The sequence below is a fragment of the Diospyros lotus genome, chromosome 14 (genome assembly GCF_014633365.1).
Source record: "Diospyros lotus cultivar Yz01 chromosome 14, ASM1463336v1, whole genome shotgun sequence".
Classification (NCBI taxonomy): Eukaryota; Viridiplantae; Streptophyta; class Magnoliopsida; order Ericales; family Ebenaceae; genus Diospyros; species Diospyros lotus.
Genome location: NC_068351.1, coordinates 7,721,331 through 7,747,645, shown reverse-complemented (window position 1 = coordinate 7,747,645; position 26,315 = coordinate 7,721,331). Strand labels below are relative to the sequence as shown.

Here is a 26,315-nt window from a genome sequence, read left to right as displayed (position 1 = left end):
TCATTCTTTCTCTCCCTAAAATTTATACCTTTCTTTCGGAATTCTGTCAATTACCCAGCCCTTAATCGAAGGGCTTGACAATTTGGCATTAGAGCCGGTGACCTTCGGCAGCTCCCAAGTGCGATTCGAAGGCGGTAGTGGATCGCAGTGGATGGCGAAGGAATTCTACAGGAATTGATGATCGGAAGTGGGTGGCGAACTTCCTAACACCATGGTGGAAGGCACCCGACTAAAGCAGCTTGAGAATCGAATGGAGGCTCTAGAAGTCAACTGTCACGGCAATGCTGTGACAACCCGCAGCTTCCTTGGTTTAGTGTGAACCTAGGTAGCGAACTAAACAGAGAGGGGGAATGGGGAGGGAATTATAGAAGAGACGTGAAGGAGAAAGAGAGAAATAAGAGAGGGGATAACATATTCTTTGATTGAATTTCTGAATAGCTTTTATAGAAGAGAGTATAGGCTTATATAGCTTAACCGAGAGTGCTGCCACAGAGGATCACTCCACCTCTAACAAACTATTTTGTCTTATTTTAACATTTAGACACCTGGCAGATTCTGCCATAACAATCTTCCTAGCTGGAAAGTAAACCCTAACCAACTATCTAGCTGGAAAGTAAACATATGCAAGGAAATAAAATACTGGGAAATACATATAGGAAATAACCGATCTTTAGCTCGAAATTTTAACCGCAACCATAGCCTTTTCTGGTCTCGTGACATACCCCTTCCATCAAAATTTCTTGTCCTCAAGAAATACTCAAGAGGCCAGCCGTCCTTGGAAATTGCTGCATCAACGTAGGTAGGTACTCCCAGGTGTCCTCCTCGGGTGGTTTTCCCTGCCACCTGACCCTAACTTGAATGAGGGGGCCCTTTGATGGTGGATTACCCTCCTTTCTATTATGGCCTCTGGTTCCCTCGAGCCCTCCTTCTCCTCCGGTAGAGTTGGTAGCTCTTGGCTGGCTCTCTCATTTCCAATGGACTGTTTTAGCAAAGAGACGTGAAAGACTAGATGGATCTTGGTTCCCTTTGGCAACTGCAATCGGTAGGCTACCTTGCCTATTCGGGTTGTGATAAGGAATGGGCCAAAATACTTAGGGCTAAGTTTAGATACCTGCCCTTGAGTGATGGCCTTTAGATGTGGGTATCTTAGCCTCAAGTAGACTCTTTCCTCTACTTTAAATTCTCGGTCACTTCTTCGTTTATCCGCATTTTGCTTCATTCTATTTTGGGCTGCTGCAAGCTCTTGTTTCAGTTGTCCCAACACCTCCCTTCTCTGTTGTAGGTATTCTTCTACGACGGTGGTTGTTGTTTGCCCTCCGGTGGCTAGTAGGGGAGGTGGTTTATACCCATAGACAGCCTCAAACAGAGTCATTTTAGTGGAAGCATGATGGCAAGAGTTGTACCACCACTGCGCCATGGCCAACCACCTATGCCAACTCTTGGGCTGTCTCATACACATGCATCTTAGATAGGTTTCTAAGCTTTGGTTAACCCTTTCGGTCTGGTCGCCAATTTGTGGGTGGTATGCTGTTGATAGGCTAAGTTCGATACCCACGTTTTTCATCAATTCCTTCCAAAAATGTCTTGTAAACACCTTATCCCTATCTAAAATGATGGTCTTGGGGACCCCATGTAAAGCCACCACCTAATCCATAAACACCCTGGCCACCTCTTGGGCCATGTAAGGATGAGATAATCCTGCAAAGTGTGCAGATTTAGTTAGTCGATCCACTACCACCAGCACACAATCCTTCCCTTCTGATCTTGGTAGGCCCTCTATGAAATCCATGGACAAACTCAGCCATGGTTGCTCTGGAATCTGCAAGGGCTGCAATAACCTTGGGTAGGCTACATTTTCATGCTTGCACTTCCGACATATGTCACAACCCAGCACATGTTCCTTCACAGTTCCCTTAAGTTGGGGCCAATAAAATAATTGCTTAACCCTCAAATAAGTATTTTGGATACTCGAATGTTCCCCCATGGGAGATTCGTGTAACGACTGCAAGATGGTCCTCTTAAGCCCAGCCTTATCGCCCACGACTATCCGGCCCTTGTATCTCAACAATCCATCCTTGAGAACATATCCTTCCATTTCACTACCCTCCACTGCTACCTTTTCTAGAATTTCCCTGATGTGTTCATCCTCATCATAGATGCTCACCACTTCATTGCACCACTCAGGTATAACCATAGTGATGGCAGCATTGAAAGATGAAACAATTTTGGGCTTTCGATTCCTTAATTTCTACGAGGTTTCGGTGAAATTACAAGAGGCGCAATTCCAAGATTGGAAGACCGATTGGGTGGTAAGAGGTAGACGAGCAATTTTGGGCTTTCAATTCCTTTTACCACTATTAGTTTTTGTTGAGTCTTGGTGAATTCCAAGATTGCAACAAAAAGTGCAATTCCAAGATTTCTCAATTCTTTCTCCTTTCTCCAATTGAATTCTCAAGAAGGTGAAATTAGGAAGGCGATGGTTCATAGCTACTGCATTGTAACTAAGGTGGAGGATTTTGGTGAATTTAGAAGCTGATAATAGGTGAGCTTGATGGCCGTACAAACTCGATCAAATTTAGGAGGGGGAGTTCCATAGCGGAAGTAGTTTCAGAAGCAAGCCATGGACGCAAGATTTGAAGAAACATGCGCTAAAATCAATAGACAGTTGGGGTGAAATTATGATCATGGTGGCTAAACAATTTTAGATTTGCGTTCCACCTGAGTTACTTTCTAAGGAGTATTTGGATCCAATTATTTAGAGAGAGATTAGAGCTGACAACAAGTGGAGATCTTGACATTACTCGTCCATGGAGTCAACTTTCAGAGATAAAGGAAAGCTCTAGGTCCACAATAGGACCAATTTGAGCAAGCATTGGAAGCATGCCTAATGCTCCTAGTTGGCAGACAATAGGTGGATTAAGATTAAATCAAGTAAGAGATGAGAGGCGCAGTGAAGAACTCAATAACTTAAAACAAGAGGGATTTGTAACAGATTATAAGGTTAGGTTTGAGGAATGGAAAGTGCTGATGTGCAACTCCCATCTGACCTTGAATGAGTCTTACTTTGTGTCGAAATTCATTAATGGTCTTGACGATGCGCTAAGGCTGAGTGTGAAAATGTTTTGTCCTACTACGGTGGAACAAGCAACGAAGAAGGCAAGGTTGCAAGAATTGGCACTTGAAGCCATTTATAGAAAGCATGGGCTGCCATTGGAAAATTATTGTAAGAGCAGCTCACAAGTTTGTAACGGGCCACATGTAGCAAAAGGAGTTTTGATGGAACAATTCGGACCAAAACAACTTTACAATGGCTCTAAGGAAGGTGATACTGAAGCTGTTGAGGGTGGACAAACAACCGATGAGGACTCAGACCAAAGACAAAACTGGAGGCTGAGGTCAAGAATGGTTTTGAGGAAGCAGATTCTAAGAGTGTGGCTTCTTTGCCTTTGGTCTTGGAAAAGACTGAGGACTCACGGGTTAAGATAATTCCAACCGAAAAAAATCTCCCTGTTGTTTTGAGTAATTTTGATCTTGGGCAATATGAAAGTATTGTTCTCATGTCACCTAGTGTAGCCCAGATTCGGAAGATGAAGGAAGAGAAGGGTGCTGCCATTTGGTTTGGGAGTTTTGATATTGTGGAATAGGAGGTTGCAGCCATCTGGTTCAGAAGATTGGACATTGGAGAAGGGAGCCTTGACATGGCAATCCTTAGAGTTTACATTTTATTTTTTGCGGGAAAAACAAAAGCAATAGAATGTAAGAGAAGACCGGACAAAGCTTAGAAGGAGAAAGAAAGCAAGGAGAAAGAGGAGAAGAATAAATCATATTGTTAAGGCTGGAATTGGCTGAAGAACAGGGTCTGTAGCTGTAAATTCTTGGGGACAAGAATTGTTTGAAGGGGAGGGGATTGTCGACCCTAAGGTAAATCAGTAAAGGGGCCGGTGGTAGCCGTTAGTTGGTATTTAGCTGGGGGTTAGGGGGTTAGCTAACGGTACTGTTTTGCTGTTGTGTTAGTTGGGGGTATTGTTATATTGTTAGAGTTGCTATTATGGTAGTTTCTAGAGGCTCCATAAGAGACCTAAGGCAGTAAGAGGAAGGATCATTGATTGATTGAATAAAACCTTCTATTTTCCCTCTCACTCTCTTCTCTCCTTCTGTTCATCTGAATCCTTCCTTCTCCTTCTCTAGTTCTCCTTCTTTCTGATCTGTTTTCTCCCTCCAATTCTATTCTTTCTTCTTCAATTTCCTTTTCAAACCCTAGGAAACCCTAGGGTCATGAGTCTCGTGACAATGTTGTCTCTCACAATACTATTACAGAAAATGTTCTGAGTATCTATGAAGATGAAGAAGAAGAAAAAATATACCAATTATTGGATGTGCTTAAGTGCAGATTCACTATTACAACTGATATTTGGACTTTGGATAATCAAAATTTTGTTTACTGTACACTATGTGACTGATGAATAGGGATTGAAGAAAAAGATTTACGCATATAAATCAATTGAATATCCTCATGGTGGAGAAACACTGTTTGGGTTTGTTAAACAACAAATATTAGAGTGGAATATTGTCACGACGAGACCCTTCTGAGACTTGAATTTAATTTTTTCTGCTTAGCTTTATTGCTGTTAGTTATTATTTGTTGTTGTTATTCCTTAGCAGAGTAGCTGACTTTCTATTAGGCCTTTTAGAAGGAAAATCGGTACAGCCAGGCAAGGAATCCCGAGTTTGTTATGGGAGTAGACCCCACCTGGCAAGGAATCTTCCCCAGGCGTGAGCATATATCCGCCTACCCTCAACGAGAGGGAGGCATGAATGAACATTAGAATTCCTATTGTTTCCTTCTCTAAATTCTCTCATTCTCTCTATTCTTACTCTCTCTGTTCTTCTTTTCTGGATTGCTCTCTCTTCTTCTCTCTTTCTCGCTGATTACTGCTCCTTGCACTAGCATCAAGCTCTCCTAATTTGCATTGGAATTAGGATAAGGCGTGTTGTCTGGCCAAGCCGTGACAATCTTGGTATCAGAGCATCGGTTCTTGGCTGAAGCTGCAACTTGAGAAATGGCGGAAGGAACTCGCATGAAAAATTTTGAGACGCAATTGCAACAGGTTAGCTCAACTGTGTCGGAATTTCAAGGGAGGATCGACCAGCTAGAGATTTGAGGAGAAAGGAACCATGAAGCGATTGTAGCAATGGATTGCAAGCTGGAAGGGTCGTTGGTGGGACTGGAACAGAGGTTGGAAGGATCTATGACGAGGTTATGAGAGGACATGTAGCAGTTTATGCTCATGTTTACACGCCAGAATACGGTAAGGATGGCTCCTGACTTTCCTCCGCGCGAGAGGGACGGCCCTGTTTTACCGAGAAATAGAATGCACAGCAGGGAAGGTACGCTCGAGATGGAGGTAGAGCATAACGAAGAGTTAGAAGGGGTCGTGGGCAGAGAGAGGATTGAGCAGCCTCATGGCCATCCTCTGGGGTTCACCATGCCTAGGATGGAGATACCCGTGTTCGAAGGAGCTAATCCCTGATGGTAGTTGAGGAAGTGTGAGTGGGTGTTCAGCTGGCACAATATACCCAGAGGACAGAGGGTGCTGCTAGCCGCCGCCGCTTTAATGAAGCGGTGGATGCCTGGTTTCAAGGATGTCTAAGCTTGAGGGGAGATTATACGTGGGAGGAGTTCTCTGAGAAGCTTTGTGAGCGATTCGGAGAGAGGAGTATGGCAGACACGATAGAAGAATTCAATAAGCTTAAACAAACGGGGAGTGTAGAGGCCTATTTGCAGAAGTTTGAGGAGTTAAGATCATTTATGATAGGTCACAACCCACATTTCTCCGAGGCTTACTTCGTGTCAAGCTTCTTGAGCGGCTTGAACGAGGAGCTACGACCAATGGTCAAAATGATGAAGTCGAGGACGGTGGAGCAAGTGTTGGAAAGCGCCCGACTGCAAGAGATGTCGTTGGAGGCACTAATGAGGAAGCAGAGAATGCAGCAGCGGGGAGTGAATATCGAAGCCAACCTTGTCGAGGGAAGGAGTTACCCTCGCGATGCGGCAAGGGGTAACCAGGTGGTCAAAGGTGCAGGTGGGTCGAGCTCGATTCCTTCTGGGGAACAATTAAGAGAGCAAAGGAGGTTGGCTGGCCTTTGCTTTTGATGCGATGACAAGTATCACCCAGGACAGCCTTGCAAGAGGCAAATTCTCTTATTGGAAGGAGACGAGGAAGAAAACCAAGAAGAGGAAATAGAAGGAAACAACAAGGAGGAAGTAACAGAGGACAATGGGGAGATTTCCATTCACGCTTTTGAAGGGAGTGACTAACAACAAGATCATTAAGGTGGGAGGACACTGTAAAGGTAATGATCTTATGATTTTAATAGATAGCGGAAGCACCCATAGCTTTCTGGATGAGAACACCGCAGGAAGGCTAAAGTGCCAACTCACAGGGACTCTCCTTTTGAGTGTAACGGTAGCTAACGGCCAAAGAGTGTTGAGTAAATCAGCATGTAACGGGTTTTGTTGGGAAATGCAAGGAGAAAAATTCGAAATAGATCTGAGGCTCCTGCAGCTAAGGGGCTGTGATGTAGTCCTAGGGGTAGATTGGATGAAAGGGGTGAGCCCATCAGTTTCGATTTTAACAGGATGGAAGTGTCCTTTGAGAAAGAGGGAAGGAAAATGACATTGTCCGAAGGAAAGGAGGTGGGAATGTGCAAGATGATGTCGGGAAGGAGACTGTAGAAGGCGATCAAGGGGAAATGGGGGTTCTGGCCACAACTTTTTTCGATCATGGCAGTAGAGGAGGTTCAGGCAGGTCCAACATTGCAAGGAGAGACGTGCCTAACTGTTAGTGCATTCCTGGGAGGTCCCAAACAGGTACGTTACTTAGACCTCCTTAATAGATTGCTGGCTGAGTATGAGGATCTCTTCCTTGAACCCCAATCACTTTCCCCTACCCGAGTTCATGACCACGCCATCCACCTAAAACCACTAACTGAGCCTGTCAACATTAGAGCCTACCATTACCCCCCACTCCAGAAAAATGAAATTGAAAAATTGGTGAGGGAAATGCTTAAACAAGCCATCATTCGACCCAACCAAAGTCCCTTTGCTTCTCCCGTCCTTTTGGTTAAAAAGAAAGATGGAACATGGCGGTTTTGTGTGAACTACCGCCAACTAAATGCTATAACCATCAAAGATAAATTCCCTTTGATAGAAGACCTGTTGGACGAGCTACACAATACTCGGTTCTTTTCTAAGCTAGACTTGTGCTCGGGCTACCACCAAATCCAAATGAAACTCGAGGACATCCATAAGATAGCCTTTAGAACTCATCATGGGCATTTTGAATTCTTGGTGATGCCCTTTGGACTCACCAACGCCCCATCCACTTTTCAATCCCTTATGAACACCATTTTTGAACCTCATCTTCGAAAATTCATATTGGTATTCTTTGATGACATACTCATTTATAATCTATCATTTGAACTACACTTATCTTACCTTAGAGTCACCCTTGATATCCTCCGATCTCACCAGTTGTTTATTAAGAGGTCCAAGTGCGCATTTGGCCAAGGGTAGGTGGAGTACTTGGGACATATTATATCCCAAAGAGGAGTGAGCACAGACCCTCGGAAGGTGGAGGCTATGGTGGCTTGACCAAGGCCAAATTCAGTCAGGGCTTTGAGAGGGTTCTTGGGTTTAATCGGGTATTATCGCCGGTTTGTAAAGAACTATGGGATAATTAGCAAACTGCTAACGGAATTGTTGAAGAAGGGGGGTTTCAGCTGGGGACCCAAGGCAAAGGAGGCTTTTGAGGAACTAAAAATGGCCATGAGTAGGGTGCCAGCTCTTGGTCTGCCAGATTTCAGCAAGGCTTTTGTTCTGGAGACCGACGCTAGTGGAACTGGAATTGGTGCGGTCCTAGTTCAAGAGGGAAGACCACTAGCGTTCCTAAGCCAAGTGCTGGGTCCTAAACACTTGGAACTCAGCATATATGAGAAGGAGTTCCTAGCAGTTCTAATGGCTGTGGAGAAATGGAGGCACTACTTAGAGGGAGGAAGATTTATAATCAAGACTGACCATGAGAGTTTGAAATTCTTGCTACAACAAAGACTTCAAACATAGCTGAAAAAGAAAGGGATGGCCAAGCTCATGGGGTTGGACTATCTTATTCAGTACCGAAAAAGGAAAGAAAACGTTGCTGCCGACGCACTTTCAAGGTGCCATGAAGAAGGAAGTTCGACAGCCATAACCGAAGTGATTCCCTAGTGGTACCTTGAGGTAATTGACAGTTATGATGGGGATGAGAAGCTTAAACCCCTGCTGGAGGGGCTAGCGTTGGGGGCAGACGTGGGGAAAGGATATACCTTAAACCAGGGGATGCTGAGGTATCAGGGAAGGGTAGTAATCGGGGATAAAGCAAACCTAAAGGAGAAGATATTTCAGGCCTTACATGCATCGCCCATGGGGGGACACTTAGGAGAACAAAACACATATTTAAGGGTGAGGCGAGTCTTCTATTGGCCGAGGATGAAGTCGGAGATTAAGGGGATGGTGCAAGCTTGTGACACTTGTAAAAGGTGTAAATCAGAGACAGTAGCCTACCCCGGGCTATTATAGCCTTTGCCTATCCCCGATCAGGCTTGGTCAAGCGTATCAATGGACTTTGTGGAAGGATTGCCAAGGTCTGAAGGGAAAGATAGCATCTTAGTGGTGGTGGATAGGTTGACCAAGTTTGCACACTTCATTGGATTAACCCATCTATACACAGCTCAAGAAGTGGTGAGAGCCTTCTTGGATAGGGTGGTTAAATTACATGGGACTCCCAAGACTATAATTTCAGATCGGGATCGAATTTTCACCAGCATAATGTGGTAGGAATTGATGCGATCAATAGGAACGAAGCTAAGCATGTCCACTGCCCATCACCCTCAAACGGACGGCCAAACCGAGAGGGTGAACCAAAGTCTTGAGATCTATTTGAGGTGCATCTGCCTAATGTAGCCCAAGGAATGGCACAAATGGCTAGCCTTAGCTCAATGGTGGTACAATACTTCCCACCATTCCTCCATCAAGATGACCCCATTTGAAGCCTTGTTTGGGTACCAACTGTCGGTTATACCTACAGCAGAAGGCGAATCCAGGGTAGCTTCAATGGATGACTACTTGCGAAGGAGGAGAGAGGTGACACAATAACTGAAGCAGGAATTGGCTTCAGCTCAAAACCGCATGAAGCAGTTCGCGGATTGAAAAAGGAGCAAACTAGAGTTCGAAGTGGGGAACAAAGTATACTTGAGGTTAAAGTATCCTCACCTTAAGTCCCTCACTCAGAAAAAGGTGACCAAGCTCAATCCTAAGTACTATGGGCCATTTCCTATAGAGGCTAGGGTGGGGAAGGTGGCATACCGACTTCGGCTACCAGCAAGATCGCTCATCCACCTGGTATTTCATGTATCTCTTCTTAAGAAGGAAGTGGGTGAGCAGCCTGTCAGTGCAATCCTACCAACCATTCCCATAGAGGCTGGGCAAGCCGTGGAACCCGAGGCTATTCTGGAGTGAAGAGTGATCTACAAACATGGCGCTCCACTCATGCAAGTGTTGGTTAGGTGGCAGGAAAGACCTCCGGAAGACAACACCTGGGAGTATCTACCAGATCTCCTCAAGCAATTTCCAAGGGCAACTAATCTCTTTAGCATTTCTTGAGGACAAGAAAATTGTTAAGGCAGGGGAAATGTCACGAGGAGACCTTTCCGAGACTTGAATTTAATTTTTTCTGCTTAGCGTTATTGTTGTTAGTTATTATTTGTTGCTGTTATTCTTTAGCAGAGTAGTTGACTTTCTGTTAGGCCTTCTAGAAGGAAAATCGGTACAGCCAGGCAGGGAATCCCGAGTTTGTTATGAGAGTAGACCCCACCTAGCAGGGAATCTTCCCCAAGTGTGAGCATATACCCGCCTACCCTCAACGAGAGGGAGGCATGAATGAACATCAGAATTCCTATTGTTTCCTTCTCTAAATTCTTTCATTCTCTATTCTTACTCTCTCTGTTCTTCTTTTCTGGATTGCTCTCTCTTCTTCTCTCTTTCTTGCTGATTACTGCTCCTTGCACGAGCATCAAGCTCTCCTAATTCGCATTGGAATTAGGATAAGGCGTGTTGCCTAGCCAAGCCGTGACAAATATTGATTTTTTTTTTGAATAGTGGTTGATAATTCCTCCAACAATGATGTTATGGTGAGGCTTTTAAAGAAGTGGCTTGCAAGCAGGCTTTGTTACCCTTGGATGGAAGTTTTTTTCATGTGTGGTGGGCACGCATATACTTAATTGGAGGTAGAGGGTTACTGTCTGGATCAACTTTTTCCAAACAAAGATGTGATCTCACAGTCAGTCAAGTTAAATTACAAGTGAAAAAGAGTGTTCTTATGATTGTCCCCAGTAGATGGAACTCCACATGCTTAATGCTTGAGATTGCGTTAGAATTGAAAGATGCTCTGTGTCGTCTAGTGAAAATTGATACCAGTTATAAGCATAATCCTTTAGAAGAAGAGTGAGAAGTTGCAAAAATAATTTGTCAATGCTCAAAAGTTTTCTATGAAGCTACTGGTCGTTTAAGAGGAATTGCATACCCAACGTCAAATATTTTCCTCCCTAATATATGTCAAATTCAACTCTGTATTAAATTGCTTACAAAATAGAAAAATAATTACAGATTTCACTAAAAGAAAAGTCTTTGTATTAACAGAGAAACTTCTCAGTATTTTACAGTGACGAACACATTTACATGAAGAGAAGAATTTTCATAAAAAATTTGAATTTTTATGTAAAAAATAAAAATAAACTGTGCAGAAAGGCCTCATTGGTGAGGGTGACACCTCTATATGCTGACAGAACGAAATGATTAAAAATAAAACATGAGGAATCAGAGGAAAAAAAGAAAAAACAGAGAACTAGAATCTGACGGAAGAAAACAAACAAATATACAGCAAGAAAAAGTAATAATAAAGGATCAAGAAAAAACCAGATCTATTTAAAAATATTATTCTTATCAATATTTATAACATTTAAAAATAGTCTATTTAAAAGGTCATCAAGTCATATCCCGAACTACATTCTGTAAATATATTTTGCATTTAGTTTTCCTATAGAACCCTTTAGAAGTTTATCTAAATTAGACTATGTCATAGCCCAAGGGTATAATTGTAATGGGAGGTATAAGGGTAGATGGGTATAATTGTAAGGGGTAGTATAGTGGCAGAATTGTAATACTTCTGGTTGCCAATTCAATTGGCGCGCGCTTGGGCAGTTGCCTAACTGCCGCGCCCCACTTGTAAGTCCTATAAATAGAGACAAGCTGAGGATGGGGAACTCATGTGAGGATTATTCCACTGACTTCCTTTCCCTCTCATTCTCATTCACACTTCTCTCGTTCTCTCTACATTCTGCTCTTCTCTTTCCCTCCCAAACTCTTCCCGCCTAATCGTCCCGTCCAGAATTCTGGAAGGAACCTCTTCTACAAGGATCGAGCGTGACATTTAGTATCAGAGCCCGCGACCTGGCAGAGAGGATGGCCGATGGAACGCGAGCAAAGCAGATGGAGGTAAGACTGGACGCGATCGAATTAGGATTGTGACAACACCAGGAACTGGTGGATGATCGGTTGGAGACGCTGGAGTTAGGAATCCGGAATACACAAGAGGAGATCCACAGGAGTCGATCGGAATACACGGCTACATTGGATCGAGCCGTGACTGGATTACGAGAGGAATTCTCAGGTCTCAGCCAACAACTGTCGGCGGCGTTGAGCATGTTTGCTAGGCAGCCGAATGTCAGCTTACCGACGGATTTTCCCCCAAGGACGACAACGGCACCAATACTTACTGCACCGCTGAGTAGGCAGCGACCACAGGAACCCACGGAGGCAGGGGAGGGGGCCTAACATAGGGTCTAGGGGGTAACAATTCCGTTCAGACGGGGCTGAGGATGGAGATTTCGACCTTTGATCGAGATAGACCGAGGTGGTGGATACGCAGATGCGAACGAGTGTTCTATCAACATCGAATCTCAAAAGGTGATAAGGTATGTATGGTCGCCTCCTATCTTGATGATGTAGCGGATGCCTGGTTCCAAAATTGGAGTCGAGGTAGGCTGGACTTGAGTTGGCCAGAGTTTGTTAACCAATTGTGCAGAAGGTTCGGAGAGAAGACCAGATCGGATGTAATTGAGGAGTTTAACAAATTAAAACAGAATGGAATAGTGGAGGAGTACCAAACTAGGTTTGAAGAACTAAGATCCCTGCTATCCCTATCGCAGCCTTACTTAGACGAGGAATATTTCGTTTCGAGCTTTATCAGTGGTTTGGATGAGTTAATTAGACCGACTGTTAAGATGCTATATCCCACAACTGTGGCACAAGTAGCTGAGCAAGCTAGACTGCAAGAGCTTGCAATGGAAACGTTTGCAAAGAGACATAAGCTGTCGACCAAAAACAGCAGGGAAGATCACACCTATGGGGGATATTACAGGGGTAGTAGCTTACAGAGTCCGCGGGGAGGACCTATCAGTAAGGTTCTCCAGCCAGCGACTCAACCGAGAAGTCTCACACTGGACCAAAAGAGGCAACTAGGCCTATGCTTCTGTTGCGGTGAAAAGTATGGGCAAGGCCACCAGTGTAAGAAGCTACTACTTACCATGGAAGGTCAGGAGGAAAACGAGGAGGAGGAAGCGGATATGGATGAAAATGAAGGAATGTTGATGGAAAAAGAGGGAGGTGAGATATCAATGCACGCTTTGTAGGGCCAAGCAGTTGGTAGAGTGGTGAAGGTGACTAGGGTGGCTCGGAAGAGGAAGATAGTCGTATTGATAGACAGTGGCAGCACACATAGCTTCCTAGATGAGACCACAGCCCATAACTTACAGTGTAATCTCCAGGAGACTCCACCACTGTCAGTATTAATAGCTGATGGGACAAGAATGGTTAGCCAATTCCGATGTAAGGGCTTCAAATGGCGGATGAGTGGAAGGGAATTCTCAGCTGATTTGAGAATCCTCAAGTTGGGAGGATGCCATGTGGTATTGGGGGTAGATTGGATGAAGACGGTGAGCCCCTTGATATTTGATTTCAACACGCTGGAAGTAACCTTTAATTTGGAGGGCCATCAGGTTACCTTACATGGGAGTCAAGAAACAGGGGATTGTAAGGTGGCTTCAGGGAAACAGATCCAAAAATTGCTAGAACAGGGGAGTACTACCGTGGGGCAGTTGCACTCCATTTATACAATGGACGTGGGGACATCATCAGAGGAAGAGCAGGAGCTTGCTGTACCCAGGAACACTACTTCAGCATTGGTGGACAGTAAGGTACACCTTCCTTTGCCCATCCATAATCTGCTGATGGAATTTGAGGATCTGTTTGCTACTCCCCAAACCTTACCACCCCATAGAATCCTTGACCATTCCATTCACCTTAAACCCAACAGTGAACCAGTCAATCTAAAGGCCTACCGGTATTCTCCCATACAAAAAGCTGAAATCGAAAAACTCATAAGAGAGATGCTGTCCCGAAACTTGATCCAACCAAGCCAAAGTCCATATGCATCTCCCGTCCTCCTAGTGAAAAAGAAATATGGAACTTGGAGATTTTGTGTAGATTATAGGCAACTCAATTCACTAACCATCAAGAACCAATTTCCTATACCCATTATCGAAGATCTGCTAGATGAGTTAACAGGCGCTTCCATCTTTTCTAAGCTTGATTTAACCTCCGGCTACCACCAAATCCGCATGAGATCAGCCAATTGTCCTAAGACAGCCTTTAGAACCCACCAAGGGCATTACGAATTCTTGGTAATGCCCTTCGGCCTCACCAACGCGCCCGCAACCTTCCAAGCGTTGATGAGCCATATTTTTGCTCCTTATTTACGCAAATTCGTATTGGTTTTTTTTGATGACATCCTCATTTACAGCACCACCTTGGACCAGCATTTAACCCACCTTAAACTAGTATTTCAGATCCTCCGATTCCATCAACTATATGTGAAGAGGTCTAAATGCTCTTTTGCAGAAGGACAGGTTGAATATTTGGGTCACATTATTTCTGGCCGAGGGGTTAGTACTGATCCTCACAAAATTGAAGCTATGAAGGCCTGGCCCCGGCCAAAGACCCTGAAGGAACTAAGGGGTTTCCTAGGCCTAACTGGTTATTACCGGCGCTTCATACAAGGCTATGGAATAATCAGTAAACCCCTGACCACTCTACTTAAGAAGAATAACTTTGGGTGGGGACCGGAAGCTGAGAATGCTTTTGAATCCCTGAAAGCAGCCATGTCGCAAGCTCCCACACTGGCTCTGCCTGACTTCTCCAAGGAATTTATTTTAGAAACAGATGCATGTGACTCCGGCATAGGGGCCGTGTTGAGCCAGGGAGGGCGTCCAGTGGCCTACCTAAGTCATGCATTAGCTCCTCAACATCAAGGCCTCAGTATATATGACAAGGAGTTGTCGGCAGTCCTCATGGCAGTCGAAAGGTGGAGATACTACTTGGAGGGCAGGAAATTCACCATCAAGACGGATCACGAGAGCCTCAAATTTTTAGCACAGGAACGGGTACACAACCAGTTACAGAGGAAGGGCATAACCAAACTGATGGGTTTTGATTTTACCATCTTATATCGCAAGGGAAAAGAGAACAAGGCAGCCGATGCTTTGTCCAGGAGAGATGTTCCAGCTGCTTGTCAGGCCATTTCGGCTGTAGTGGCAGATTGGGTGCAAGACATTGCCCATAGTTATGACCAGACCCCCTGGATTAAAGAATTACTTATCCGGCTCTCCGCACAAGCCACTAAGGATTCACCCTACCAATTAAAAGGGGGATTATTGAGGTTCCAGAATAGAGTGGTGATTGGGGACGATGAATTGTTGAAGACCAAAATATTACAAAGCCTGCATGACTCCCCTATAGGGGGACATTCTGGGCTCAATGTAACCTACCAGCGGATGAGGCAACTCTTTTATTGGAAGGGACTAAAGAAAGATGTCACCAAATTTGTTACAGAATGTACTATTTGTCAAAGGTGCAAACATGAGCAAGTTCCTTATCCTGGCCTCCTTTAGCCCTTGGAAATACCCTCATAGGCCTGGGAACTCATCTCCATGGACTTCATTGAGGGATTACCAAAATCGGAAGGGGCGGACACTCTTTTGGTGGTGGTGGACAAGTTAACGAAATTCAGCTACTTCCTCACCTTGGCCCATCCATTCACAGCCATGGAAGTTGCACGGAAACTAATGGATTCAGTGTTCAAAGTCCATGGGCTGCCTAAGGTAATAATTTTTGATCGAGATAAAGTTTTTACAAGTCAGTTCTGGAAGTCCCTATTTCAGGGATTAGGTACTAAGTTTCATCTCTCGTCTGCCTACCATCCAGAAACCGATGGGCAGACTGAAAGAGTCAATCAGTGCCTAGAGACCTATCTTCGATGCTTATGCGTGTCCAAACCCAAGAGCTGGAGTCGTTGGGTAGCCTTAGCCCAATGGTGGTATAACACCAACTACCACACGGCACACAAGCGAACCCCTTTCGAAGCCTTGTTTGGGTACTTGCCACCCATCATCCCAGCGGTAATGCATTATTCTCCTCAAGAGACATCTGCAGACCAGTACCTAAAGGACAGACAGGACGCTTTGCTTACTATTAAGCAGGAGTTGGTCCTAGCCAGCCAACTGATGAAGCAGCTAGCAGACAAGCACCGCACCGAGAGACAGTTTGAGGAAGGCACCGAGGTATACTTAAAGGTGAAGCGATTCCAATAGCACCTTTTTCACAAAGGACCCATCTCTAAACTCAGTCCTAAATTCTATGGGCCTTTCAAAATTGTGGCAAGGGTAGGGCTGGTTGCCTATCGTCTTCAGTTACCAGAAGGAGTAGGCCTCCACCCCGTCTTTCACGTTTCCTTATTAAAAAAATCCATAAGCCCGTCTGACAGCTCCAGCACCACACTGCCGACTCCACTGGAAAATGTTGAGTCCACCGCCGAGCCAGTAGCAGTCTTGGCTAAACGGGTGATCTACCAAAACCAAGCTCCCTTGACGCAGGTTTTAGTGCAATGGTCCCACCTACATCCGGATCATACCTCATGGGAATACCTCCCTGATCTCCTGCAACGTTTCCCTCGAACCACCAGCCTATTGTAATTTCTTGGGGTCAAGAAATATTTTACGGGGCGGGAATTGTCATAGCCCAAGGGTATAATTGTAATGGGAGGTATAAGGGTAGATGGGTATAATTGTAAGGGGTAGTATAGTGGCAGAATTGTAATACTTCTGGTTGCCAATTCAATTGGCGCGCGCTTGGGCAGTTGCCTAACTGCTGCGCCCCACTTGTAAGTCCTATAAATAGAGACAAGCTGAGGATGGGGAACTCATGTGAGGATTATTCCACTGACTTCCTTTCCCTCTCATTCTCATTCACACGTCTTTCGTTCTCTCTACATTCTGCTCTTCTCTTTCCCTCCCAAACTCTTCTCGCCTAATCGTCCCTTCCAGAATTCCAGAAGGAACCTCTTCTACAAGGATCGAGCGTGACAGACTATACTGTATATATTTGTACTATTATATAAACCCCATCATTGATGGGTGTGGATGGGGTTTGATTAGTGTTGATTGGGGTTTTCTCCATCTCTACAACAACCTTGACAACAAAGATAGGGTCAACGACAACCGAATATCAGAGAGAGAGAGAGCCATTGCAACCATGTTGGAGATGGGGTTTAGCCATGTTAGAACCCCATTAGTGATAGGGTTCTTCCTTGGCGACAAGGTTCTCCATCATCAATGCATTTCTTTTGGAAATGATGAATCAAGATAAGGAAGGAGGAGAAAAAGAGAGGGAGATGAGAGTTCGTCGCCAATGCTTGATCAAAACTTAGAGGGCATGCTGTCTACGCTTGGGCAAAAACAAGAGAGAAGAAAGAGATTGTCACTGGCGATAGTTAGAAATGAGACAGAAGGCGAAAAGAGAGAGTGGGGAAAGAGAAAAGGAGAAAAAAAGGGTTTTTAATGTATATGACGGTATTTTGGTCATTTTGAAATATTTAACAACGGTTGACTAACGATAGGGGGAAATTCAATGTGATATTAAAGTACAAGGGTATTCGTTGTATATTTTCAAATGTCAGGGGCTACTGTATACCATTATTGTAAACCTCGAGGGTTCCAAATACATTTTTCCCTTCAAGAAAATTATGGATGGAATTTTAGGCCTAGTTTCAAACTCCAATAACTATTTTTGAATTTTAGTGAACATATGAATTTCCATTCTCTCTAAGCTTTGATGCTTTCTTTGAATTGCTTGATGTTATTCTAACCCTAGGGGGTGATGCCTATGGAGCTCTAAGTGCAATCCTAGAAAGCCTCTGCTCTAATCTTTTAATTTCAAATTTTGATTTTTTTAACCCTACTTCCTGCCCTGTTTTCAACCCCCAAATCTCAACTTTTCAGCCATATTTTGCCTCAAAATTGCCAACCAATATGTGCCATGCCTAAAAACTAGTTTAAATTTAGATAAGATTTTTGAAAGTTGGAATAGTGGCTAATCAAAGGTATTAAGGATAATTATACAGGATTAGGTTAAACATTATATGGAGCGTGAGAACATCATTTGGAGCCTTCTAGGATAGATGCTCGGGTAGCTCTCCACTTGTCATGAGAAAAGAATAACTATAGGTGTGATGAATGTTTATCGTAAGGCAGCCCTCATAGCAACAACTTCTGGGGATGGAAATGTTTACCTGCCCTAGTGAATACCTGCCAAAAGTGCCATCTTGGGTATTAAAATTTATCCATTGATGTAGTTGTTGGGAGTAAATATAAAAACTCGTTGAGGACGTGTAAGGGTGGGTATAACGTCCCCAAGTTGACCCTGACCTTCTTATATTTATATTAATGAATTTTTATCGATTTATAATTACAACTTAGAAATTTGAAAACAAAATGTGTAAAAATCCATAGGTGTTCATCTAGCCCTCACTATGCAGATCTGCAAGTCGTCTTTTGTAAGACTGTAAGTGTTCTTCTCTTTTAGTCATTTTCTCTCCTCCTCTCTCTCCCCCTCCCCTTGTTTCTCTCTTGCAACTTGCTCTCTCCGTGTTAAACTCAAATTGCTCACTAGAAAAGCTCTTAGGAAGAGAAACTAGAGTAAAGCAAGGGGAGAATGCATAATCATTTCTGCAGCTTATAGTGCTAGTTTGCCTGCTTTCTAGATTGTGTTTTTTGTGATCGTGCTCCTTTGAATATAAAATTTCACTATGGTTTCTACTTTCTTTGGTTGGTCTTTCAATTTTGCTGTTTTTTTTTTAGTTTTATTTTGTGTTGGGTGTTGCTTTATTCATGGTGGTTACTTGGTTTTGTTTATGAGTTGTGCATTCATCATAATCTTTGTAAAAGTTATTTTTCTTTTGTAGTGGAACAAAATGAAGGAGACAGATACAGGACCAAAGGATGAAATAATGGAAGCTCTCAAGAAAGATCAAAACAAAATTTTAGATTTGGTATGGACGTCAAGACCTCTCCCCCCCCCCCCCCCCCCCCCCCTCACTCTTTTCCTTGTGCTTGGGGTGGGTTTGGTATTGGTTTTGTGTTGAATTGGCTAAAATATACTTGCAAGTATATTTTTGTGATATTTTATTATATGTTTTTGATATATTTTTGTTTTACTAAAAAATGTGAGTGAAATTAAATAGTGGTGTAAAAAATTGTTAGAAAATAATTAAATTACAAAAAATAATTTTTTATCTATTTTTTGTTTGGAATTTATGGGGTCTCAGGCTATCCAACAAGTATGGGTATGAGGGCTAGAATGGAGATTTGGGGATAGGGATGGGGGTGAGGGCCGTCCTTATCCCCAAATACTTGTATGAATTTAATTGCCTACAAATGGGTGTTTCGTGTTAAGTATAATCTTGATGGATCAATTCTAAAGTACATGGCTTGGTTAGTAGCTAAAGGTTTTTATCAAAATCTTGGTATACATTATGCTGAAACTTTTAGCCCTGTGATTAAAGCTCCTACTATCTGTATTCTTCTATTATTGACTGTCATATTTGGCTGGGATATTCAACAAGTTGATGTGAGCAATGCTTTTTTTTATGGTAATTTGATTGAAACTATATACATGTATCAGCCTGAAGGATTTGTTAATCCTACTTATCCTTCTTATGTTTCTCAACTAAAGAAATCTTTGTATGATTTAAAACAGGCTCCTCGAGCTTGGTACACAACTTTGGATGGCATTACAAAACTGGGTTTTGTAAGAGCAGTTTCTGATGCTTCTCTTTTTATAAACAAATTAGCTCAATTGTCTTGTCAATTCTTGTGTATGTAGATGATATCCTTGTCACTGGCTTTGATCCTATAGCTCTGAAGTCTTTTATTCATGATTTGGACTCATTTTGCTCTCAAAACCCTAGGTTCTGTGAATTAGTTTTTGGGTTTTGAAGCCTATAGCAATAAAATTGGTGTCTATCTCACTTAGTCGGTCAGTCCAAATATCCTGTTGATTTGTTGAAAAAGACTGCTATGCAAGATTGCAAGCCATGCTCTACCCTAGTTAATTTGGGAGCTTCTTTGACTAATGGTGGAGAGTTATTTTCTGATTTATCTCTATAGAACTATTGTTGGTTCCCTGTTCCCTATAATATCTAACCTACACCAGACTTGATATTGCTTTTGTGGTGAATGAACTTAGTCAAATTTTGTCATCGCCCAACAACAACATTGGTTGGCCTTCAAAAGGTTATTACATTACCTAAAGGGAATAGTTGGGTTAGGATTATTGTCCACACCTTCTACTTCTGATTTGTCCATCACAGTCTATATTGATGCTAACTATGCTGGTTGTAAAGTTACATGAAAATCCACAAGTGGGTTGTGTGTTTTTCTTGAAAATAATCTTTTAATTTGGAGTTCAAAGAAGCAGTCAGTGGTTGCCAAGTCAATTGGAGAAGCTGGATATAGAGCTATAGCACAAGGAGTTACTAAAATTTTATAGTTGAAATTCTTATTTTTTGAATTTGGTTGTCCACTTTCTAAAGTTCCCAGTGTCTGGTGTGATAATATGGCAGCCAAAAGCATTGTCGAGAATCCTGTTTTTCATTTTCATACTAAACATATTGAGATTGATATTCGTCTTGTTCAAGAAAAGGTTGAGAATGGTGATGTAGAAATCAGATATGTTCCTACTCAATATCAGATTGCTGATATTTTCACTAAAGGTTTACCAAGAGACATATTTCTCTTCTTATGTCATAAACTTGGCCTCAAAGTGTCTTCTATTTTTGCTGCTGCTCCAGACAAGAAGCAGCAGACCTTTCCCCTCCAGATTTACTTAAAGTTCCAGGGTCTACTTTGAGGGGGAATGTAGAAGAGAATTAGTTTTTCTGTCATCTAGTTTGTTATATTCTGTTAACAGTTTGTTACAGTTTTCGTAAAATTAGGTAGTTTTTTGTTAACTTTTACAGTTGTACAAATTCAGTACAAGAAAATTGTACTTCAACAGAATCAGCTGACGCAAATTGAGAAGCTCTTTTTGTGAAAACCCTAGCTTTGAATTCTCTTCAGTTTTCTCTCTTCAAATTCTCTTCAATTTTCTTTCTATCTTTTCTATTTCTACATTGAAACTCTTGCTTCAAGATTAACAGACAGATCAAGAGGCAAATAGACACCATAAGTGTGAGAGATCAAGAAGGAGATTGATAGAGGGAGTGAGAGATAGAGATTGACAGAGAGGGTTTGAGAGATAGATCAACAGAGAGAGCATGAAAGACAAAGATCGAGAGAGAGAGAGAGAGAGAAAGAGAGAGAGCTTGAGTCGAGAAAGAGATCAAGACTTGAGAGACAAACACCTCAAGTCTTTGAGAGGGGGAGAGTGTGAGAGATGGAGATTGTGTGAGTGAGAGAGACTGAAATGACAGCATTTGGTGGCAGGTGCAGTGGCTGATGGTGGCAGTGGTGAGTGAGGGCAATGGCAAGTATGTAGGATTTAAGTAGGTTGAGGAGTGAGAGGGAAAGAGCGATAGAGTGATTGGTAGAATATGATTTGGGTATTGGGAAAGTTAAAACAAAATAGTTTAAAAAACAAATCAGAATGTATTTAATTTGTGGAAGAAAGACTAATACTTTATTTTATTTATTTTTTTGTTTCTTATTGCAATGTTTACATGATCTATTATATGTGTATATATATTATTATATCATATTATACATATTATAATATAATATATTATATACACCCTATAAAAAAATTATATATATGCCCTGCTTAATCTTAAACAAACAATAAACAAGCTTTACATCAAATTATAAACAACCTTGTTTATGAACATAAATGATTCAAGGTGACATATGTTCGAGCTCGACTTGTTTGTTAACTGAGCCTCAAAATCTTCTTCATTTTTGTTCAATTATTTAATAAACAAACATAAAAGAGCCAAAACTAAGATTTTTCAGTAGTTGTTTGGCAGGCTGTTAGCCAGGGAGCACTGGAATTCGTTCTTTAGATGAATAAAAAATCTCTCACAATCGCACCCACTCATGAATGAATCAACAAAACAGAAATTACAACAATAGCGGAATTGAAAGTAATAAGAACAGAAAGCAAACCACTCAAGAACACAATTCTTTATCCTGGTTCAGTTCATTCTTGGAATGAACCTACATCCAACTTTCAAACACTCACCGAGAGCAGTCTTCTTTGATTGAAAACGATCAGTACACAGCCTACTCGAGTACAATCTTGCCTCTCACTTGAGATTACAAAGAACTACCCAAACTCTAGCCTTTTCTCTCAATTGAACAGAATGCACTTGTAGAATGATGTGTGTCAAGCGTCTACCCCCTACCCCTTATTTATAGACTAAGTGGGCGGACAACCGAATACAAATGATCGGGTTTGATATTACCAGTTTTACCCCTCAACTTAATAGAAATTACAGTTGAATAAAAAAAAAACGCCTATCAAGTATAAGATGCTCGACACTTGACTACTTACTCCCGAATCCTAGACTTTACTCGAGGTAAACCTTTAACAAATCTCCACCATTTGCCTTGAGTACAATCCAATCTTTAGAAACTGATCTTGCTCTCTTTTGGGACCTGCTTTAAAACCTGATCATTTACACAATCAAACATTAAGGATCTTTAAACAATGCTGAAATTTAGACAAAGGAACAGCCTTGGTAAAAATATCTGCTGCATTTTCTTCATCTGCAACTTTAATTAGGTTATCTTCTTCCTTCTCAAGGATTTTCCTGATGAAATGATACCTAACATCAATATGTTTGGTTTTTTCATGATGGGCTTGATTCTTTGCCAAGTGAATAGCACTTTGGTTGTCACACATCAACTTAGCCTTAACATCTCTTCCTAGGAGTTCACTAACAATTCCTTTTAACCAAAGGGCTTCCTTAATAGCTTCGGTTACAGCTACATACTTAGCCTTAGTGGTGAAAAGTGCCACTACATTCTGCAGGTTTGTTTTCCAGCTTATGGTTGAATCCCATAGCTGAAAAACATAACCGGCAGAGGATCTTCTCCTATCCAAGTCTGCTGCATAGTTAGCATCCGTGAACCCTAAAATGCTAGGCACTTTTTCTAATTTTGCTCCACCATAAACTAAAGACATATCTAATATTCCTTTAACATATCTAAATATCCATTTTACAGCATTCCAATGAGCCTTACCCGGATTTTCCATAAACCTGCTAGATACACTTATAGCATGGGCCAAATCCAGCCTAGTATTGACCATGCTGTACATTAGGCTCCCGACTGCATTTGAGTAAGGGATTCTACTCATTTCCTTAATGTCCATTTCATCAGAGGGTGACTGCTCATGGGATAGTTTGAAATGCTGAGCAAAGTGGACTGAAACCTCTTTTGCATCAAGCATATTGAACTTCCTAATCAACTTACTTAGGTAGGACTTTTGAGACAATACAAACTGCCTTTTCTACTTATTTCTACTAATTTCTATGCCTAATATCTTCATAGCTTCTCCTAATTCCTTCATTTCAAAGACTAATTTTAATCTCAGTTTTAAGTTTTGAATTTCTATGGCTGATTGGCTAGCAATCAACATATCATCCGCATATAGAAGAAGATATATAGATATTTCATTAGGCATATGTTTGAAATATACACAGCTATCAAAAGCACTCCTCTTAAACCCTTGGACTATCATAAAATAATTAAATTTCCTGTACCACTGCCTAGGTGATTGCTTCAACCCATAGAGAGATTTCCTTAGCAAGCATACTTGCTCTCTTTTCTCTCTAACTTCAAACCCCTTTGGCTGTTGCATTAGAAAATTTTCTTCTAATTCTCCATGAAGAAGGCAGTGGTAATATCCATTTGATCTAGGTTAAGATTTAAGTGTGTTGTTAAGACAAGTAAGATTCTAATTGAAGTATGCGTCACCACTGGTGAGAATTCTTCATTGAAATCTATTCCGGGCACTTGAGTGAGCCCCTTGCCACTAACCTAGCTTTTATACCTAGGTTTGCCTTCATTTCCAGCACCTTCTTTAATTTTATATAACCATTTGTAGCCTACAACCCTTTTCCCTAAGGGTCTATCTACCAAAGTCCAAGTCTTATTTTTTCTAAGTGACTCTATTTCAGAGTGCATGGCTGCCAGCCATTTATTATAGTCTTTTGTCTTCATATGAAAGTGGCTCCTCATCAGTCTCTTCCATTGCACTTGATAATGCATAAGAAACTAAATTTGAAAAACCATACCTTACCGGTGGCCTTATATTTCTTCTTTGCCTATCTCTAGCAACATTGTATCTTACATGGCCTAGTTCATTTTCTATGCTAGATGACCCTTCACTCTCTCTTTCATTTTCTGGTTGCTGGTTCTCAGGGCTGTCTAAGGCATTCTCAAGGGGTTCATCCTGCTGTTCAACTTCCACAGCTTTTAGTTTCCCTTCCTCATCCTTAGTAGTCTCATCTATTTTTGTATCTTTTACGGTGGAATTTTCATCAAATGTAACGTCCCTAGTTATTATAGTCCTAGGCATGCCTGATTTCAAACTCCACAACTTATAGCCCTTCACACCAGTGGGATATCCTATAAATAAGCACTTCTTAGACCTAGGTTCTAGCTTTCCTTGCTTGACATGTGCATAAGCTAAGCATCCAAACACCCTTAAGTGTTCCATTCCAAGCTAGGCTTATGACCTGTCCACATCTCATAGGGGGTTTTGGTAATTTTGCATGAAAGATCATGCACCTTACCTTTTCTAGCAAGATTCTATTCATCCTTTCAGCAAGCCCATTTTGCGGCTTTCCTAAATATACATAACTCACACTTATCTAAATCTGTAAGTTTTCCATCTCCTAATATCCCTTGTTTAGCTAACTCCCTAAGACCTAGCTCACTAATGTGCACCATCCTAATATTCCAAAGCTTTGACTTATCATAGGTTTTCCCTTTAGTGATAGCAGCTTCTCCACATAGTGTGGAGGCCTGCAGCACATAAATGCCATTATTTAGGATTGCTTTCATGCTTATTAGTGAACCTCTAGATACTCTTGGGACTCCACCATCTCCTCTAGAGGAGTAACCATATCTATCTAGCTCACCAAGGGAAATTAAGTTCCTTTTTAAATCTGGAACATATCTTATAGAATTTAAAGTTTTAATGGAACCATCATGTAATTTGATCCCAATATCTCCAAGACCCTTTATCCTACATTCTTGATTATTACCTAGCAAAACTTTACCACCAGTTATGTCTTTAAAATTCAATAACTATTGCTTATGTGATGACATGTGAAATGAACAACCTGAATCTAATATCCATGCTTCTTTATCAGCATTTTCGAATACAACTAGTGCATCTGCACTATCATAATCAAACTCACAAATAGATGAAGAAATTTCAGAATTAGTTCTCTTTAAGAAATCTTTCTTTCTCTTAGGGCAATTCTTTTTTATATGCCCTTCATCATGACAGCTGTTAGAGATGAACACAACACTCCCACAGATTTCCTCAACTCAATAGCTCACCTTAATCACTCTCACACCCGAGAACACAACCGATATATGAAATGCACAAGAGAATAAAAGAAACAACAAGAACACGAAGAAATTTATCCTGGTTCGGTCTCAGAATGAGACCTACGTCCAAACTGCTAATGCACCTCCAATCCACTATCTTGAAAACCCTTCAGGATGATTACAAAGAGAACCTTAATTCTACCCAGCCTATATACCCTAAAAGCTAGCAGAATTCCGAGATTACAAGACTATACCTAGCCTTTCTCTCATCCTCTTGCTCAATCCCAAACACAAGATAGAAACCGAAAATAACCCTTCTCGGAAGTATTATGCATCTAACTTTACAACAGACAAATATAACATACAAATGCTGCAATACAATGTTCCCGTTTACACATCTATCCTAATCTAATACAAATGACACAACAACAGTGATAACACTTTATAGTTTTTCTGCCATTTTTAGATTTTGACCTAGATCTACCCCTTTGCGTAGGGTCTCTCCTATCGAGTCTAGATCTAATCGAGAGAACATCACCAACTGAATTCTTTCCTTCTACCTTTTGTAGTAATTCTTTTGAATTCAAGGCTCCTATCACATCGTTTAGGGGAGTATCCCTGCCATATTTTAAGATATCTACAAATGTTTCATATGATTTTGGATTTTGGTAAAGAATGTAACAAGACTAAATCTTTATCCTCATCATCGTATTTCACACCAATATTTTCTAGATCTAAACAAAGTTTATTGAAATTATCTATATGTTCTTGTAGCCTTTGACCTTCATTCATTTTAAAGGTGAAAAACTTAGATTGCATTCTCTTTTGTGTTTCAGTTTTGAATTTATTTTCATTTTTGTGTTTTGAGTGTGTTTTGAGATTTTAAAAAACGCGTTCTTTTTGTCATTCTGAAAACCTGTTTCTTAAAATAGAAAACTAGAAAACGCATTTACTTTGAATTTTTTTTAAAAAAATATCTTATGATATTTTATTTAATGAATTTGATTATTAAATAATAAAATTAACTCTTTTTATTGAAATTTTACTATTAAAATAAAACAATAAATTTGATTAATGAATTGGTGACATACATCTTAGCAATAATTTATATTAAATTATACACTTAATAATATGCTATATGTTATCCTATATTTTTAATTATAATATAGATATACTACATTTTTTAAATTTTAAATAAATATATAATTTTATTTTCAAAATTTAAGAATAATTTTTTCTTATTTTTTTCTCTTCTTTTCTTTTTTTTC

The 26,315-nt window shown here is 41.2% G+C and overlaps 1 protein-coding gene across 7 annotated transcripts in view; it reads left to right on the top strand.

Annotated features, from left to right (window-relative positions):
• Positions 1-26,315, top strand: part of LOC127790260 (uncharacterized) — a 52,906-nt gene that overhangs the window by 3,026 nt on the left and 23,565 nt on the right. For 4 of the 7 annotated variants that reach the window (XM_052319628.1, XM_052319632.1, XM_052319629.1 and 1 more), the window contains 2 exons: positions 18,450-18,536; positions 19,244-19,294. The exons of 1 other annotated variant lie outside the window; for it this stretch is intronic. In XM_052319628.1, coding sequence (XP_052175588.1) covers positions 18,459-18,536; positions 19,244-19,294 — 129 coding nt within the window. In that variant the 5' untranslated portion in view covers positions 18,450-18,458. The remainder of the gene's footprint in view (positions 1-18,449; positions 18,537-19,243; positions 19,295-26,315) is intronic. 2 more of the 7 variants (XM_052319631.1, XM_052319630.1) reach the window with 1 other exon arrangement.